This window comes from Priapulus caudatus, unplaced genomic scaffold, assembly GCF_000485595.1.
Source record: "Priapulus caudatus unplaced genomic scaffold, Priapulus_caudatus-5.0.1 Scaffold2289, whole genome shotgun sequence".
NCBI lineage: Eukaryota > Metazoa > Priapulida > Priapulimorpha > Priapulimorphida > Priapulidae > Priapulus > Priapulus caudatus.
In genome coordinates this window covers 18742-21009 of record NW_014579350.1, presented here as the reverse complement: position 1 = coordinate 21009, position 2268 = coordinate 18742, and the positions used below count along the sequence as shown (strand labels likewise).

At 44.3% G+C, this 2268-nt stretch overlaps 1 protein-coding gene across 1 annotated transcript in view; it reads right to left on the bottom strand.

Moving 5' to 3' along the window:
* LOC106818506 (hypoxia up-regulated protein 1-like) overlaps nt 1–2268 on the bottom strand; it is a gene marked incomplete in the record, with an annotated part of 21850 nt that overhangs the window by 5076 nt on the left and 14506 nt on the right. Inside the window, 3 exon segments of the mRNA XM_014823202.1 lie at nt 149–359; nt 1117–1373; nt 2039–2172. Of these exon segments, the coding sequence (XP_014678688.1) occupies nt 149–359; nt 1117–1373; nt 2039–2172 (602 nt within the window).

Genomic DNA, 2268 nt, shown 5'->3' with positions numbered 1-2268 from the left:
ACCATAGCTGCCATCATCATCATCATCACTGCTGTTGTTACTATCAATCATCATCACCACTGCTGTTGTTACTATCATCATCATCACCACTGCTGTTGTTACTATCATCATCATCACCACTGTTGTTGTCGCTGTCATCGTTACTTACGTCAGTGTTGGCCTCGCTGCCGTCCTCATACAGCCAATCAGATGTCTCGCTGAGTTGCTCGCGGATGCTCGTTCGCTCCTCATCCGTCGACACGCTCTCATAGGATGGCTCCCACAGCTTCGCCTGAAGGTCGATGGCAAACGCCTCAAGGGCATTCTTCGCATGTTCGTTCTCCGCCTTCTCGCGATCTTTCTTGTCCAGAATGGCCATTCTAAAATATTATAATATTTAGAAACGTATATTTAGAATGTTAATATTGACAAGGAAATGTATGGATAATGCAAGAGCAATCGGAGATAGCAAACCTCCGCCACAGCTTAACAGTCCCCCCATATATCTATATATAGCTATCGATCTAATTTGTAGTCAGGTTTAACGCGGCGGTGACACATCATAAACCCCTACAGAAAGCGAAAACGAAACGAAGCGAAGCGGTTAGAGAGTAAACCGCTAGCCTACACTACCATCAATGATGAGAAATCCTTAAAAAAATTCCTGGATCCAGATCTGGATCCGGATCACCACCAAAATCTATTCGATTGGTTCTTAGCCCAAGACCAACCCGTCCAAAAAATTTCATCAAAATCCGTCTGTAACTTTTTTAGATATCCTGCTGACAGACAAACAAACCAACAAACTAACAGGGGCGAATACATAACCTCCTTGGCGAAGGTAATAAAATGATTGTGCTAAAGTGTGATTGTGAAGTGAAAATGGTCAGTTTACACGTGTACAGGAACACATTAATACACAGTGTCTAGTAAGGATACATTTGGTATTTCTCATGAGTGGCAAATATTGAGGGATGCCACCACCATAGAACGGATCTGTCTCAATAAATGATACTTTTCGTGTTTCCCTTGAATGGCAGTTGCCGACCAGTTACCTGTCGAAAGCATACTTTTGGGAGTTTTCCCCAGAGTGAACTCTATACACAGCTTTAAGCGTAGATGGAACGTGCAACGTACTTAGCCTTGGAGTTGTCGATTTCGTCGGCCGTCATCTCCTGCGTGTCATCAATCAAGACGCTCGCTTCTATTGGGTCTTTGATCGTCCGAGGCTTACGCGGCTCCGAACTTTTCTCCGCCGCCTCGCTCTGATTGGTAGCGGCATTGCTGCTGCTGTTGCCGTCCACCGCCGCGTCGGCTTTCTCGTCATTTTTCTGATCTGCACTGCTTCCGCCTTCCTTCTCAGCATCCCCTTCCTTTGCCGCATCACTCTCCACCTGAAACGCGAGTCGTGATGAATGTGCTGCCATCTGACGACACACAACAGCAAGATATAACCCAATAATATAACCAGGGTGCGAAATTAGCACCGGCCCACCGGCATATGCCGGCAAATTATTTGGAGAGCCAGTAACATTGGCAAAACACCGGCTCTCCGAGCCGGTGGGTTCAGCCGTGTTAGCGAGTACTTACATTTTTAATTAATTATAGCATTAACGAGCAAATGGCCTACAATGCTGTTTTACCTGAAGGATATCACGCCATAATTTATCAACACTTTACATATTTTAAATCGAGAATGCAAGCGTGAAACATGACATTGACAAAAACACTTCGGACATCATTCACGATCTGCATTATAGTCTGTTCAACAGCTACTATGCGATGCCGCACACTACAACATTATTTGGACAAGCAAGAGTCAGTGAAACATATATTTTTTTTTAATAACAAATTTGTGAGGGCTGGTAAATTATGGTGAGGGCTGGTCAAATACTGCTGTTACCAGCCCTCTGGGCCAGTGCAAAAAAAATCTGAATTTCGTGCCCTGTATAACTATAATATACTAAATATTCCAATTTAACTTCTGGTTACTAATAAAAGCTCGACTGAAAATCCTCAAACTGAAATCAGCATTGCCACAAACGCATGCCCGCCATACCTTCTCATCCTTGCCTTCTTCAGGCTCCTCATTGCTGCTTTCCTCCTCCTCCTCCTGCTTCCCTTCCTTGCCTTCCTCCTCGTTATCATCATCCTTCAAACTGGAGAACATTTTGGAGAAGGTCTTTCCCAGTTCTGGAAAGACATAAGGTACTTTGTGTCACGTTACGGTGTCACATTAGCTGACCATCTCTTACCTTACTAACGACGTACCAAGACTACTAATACTGA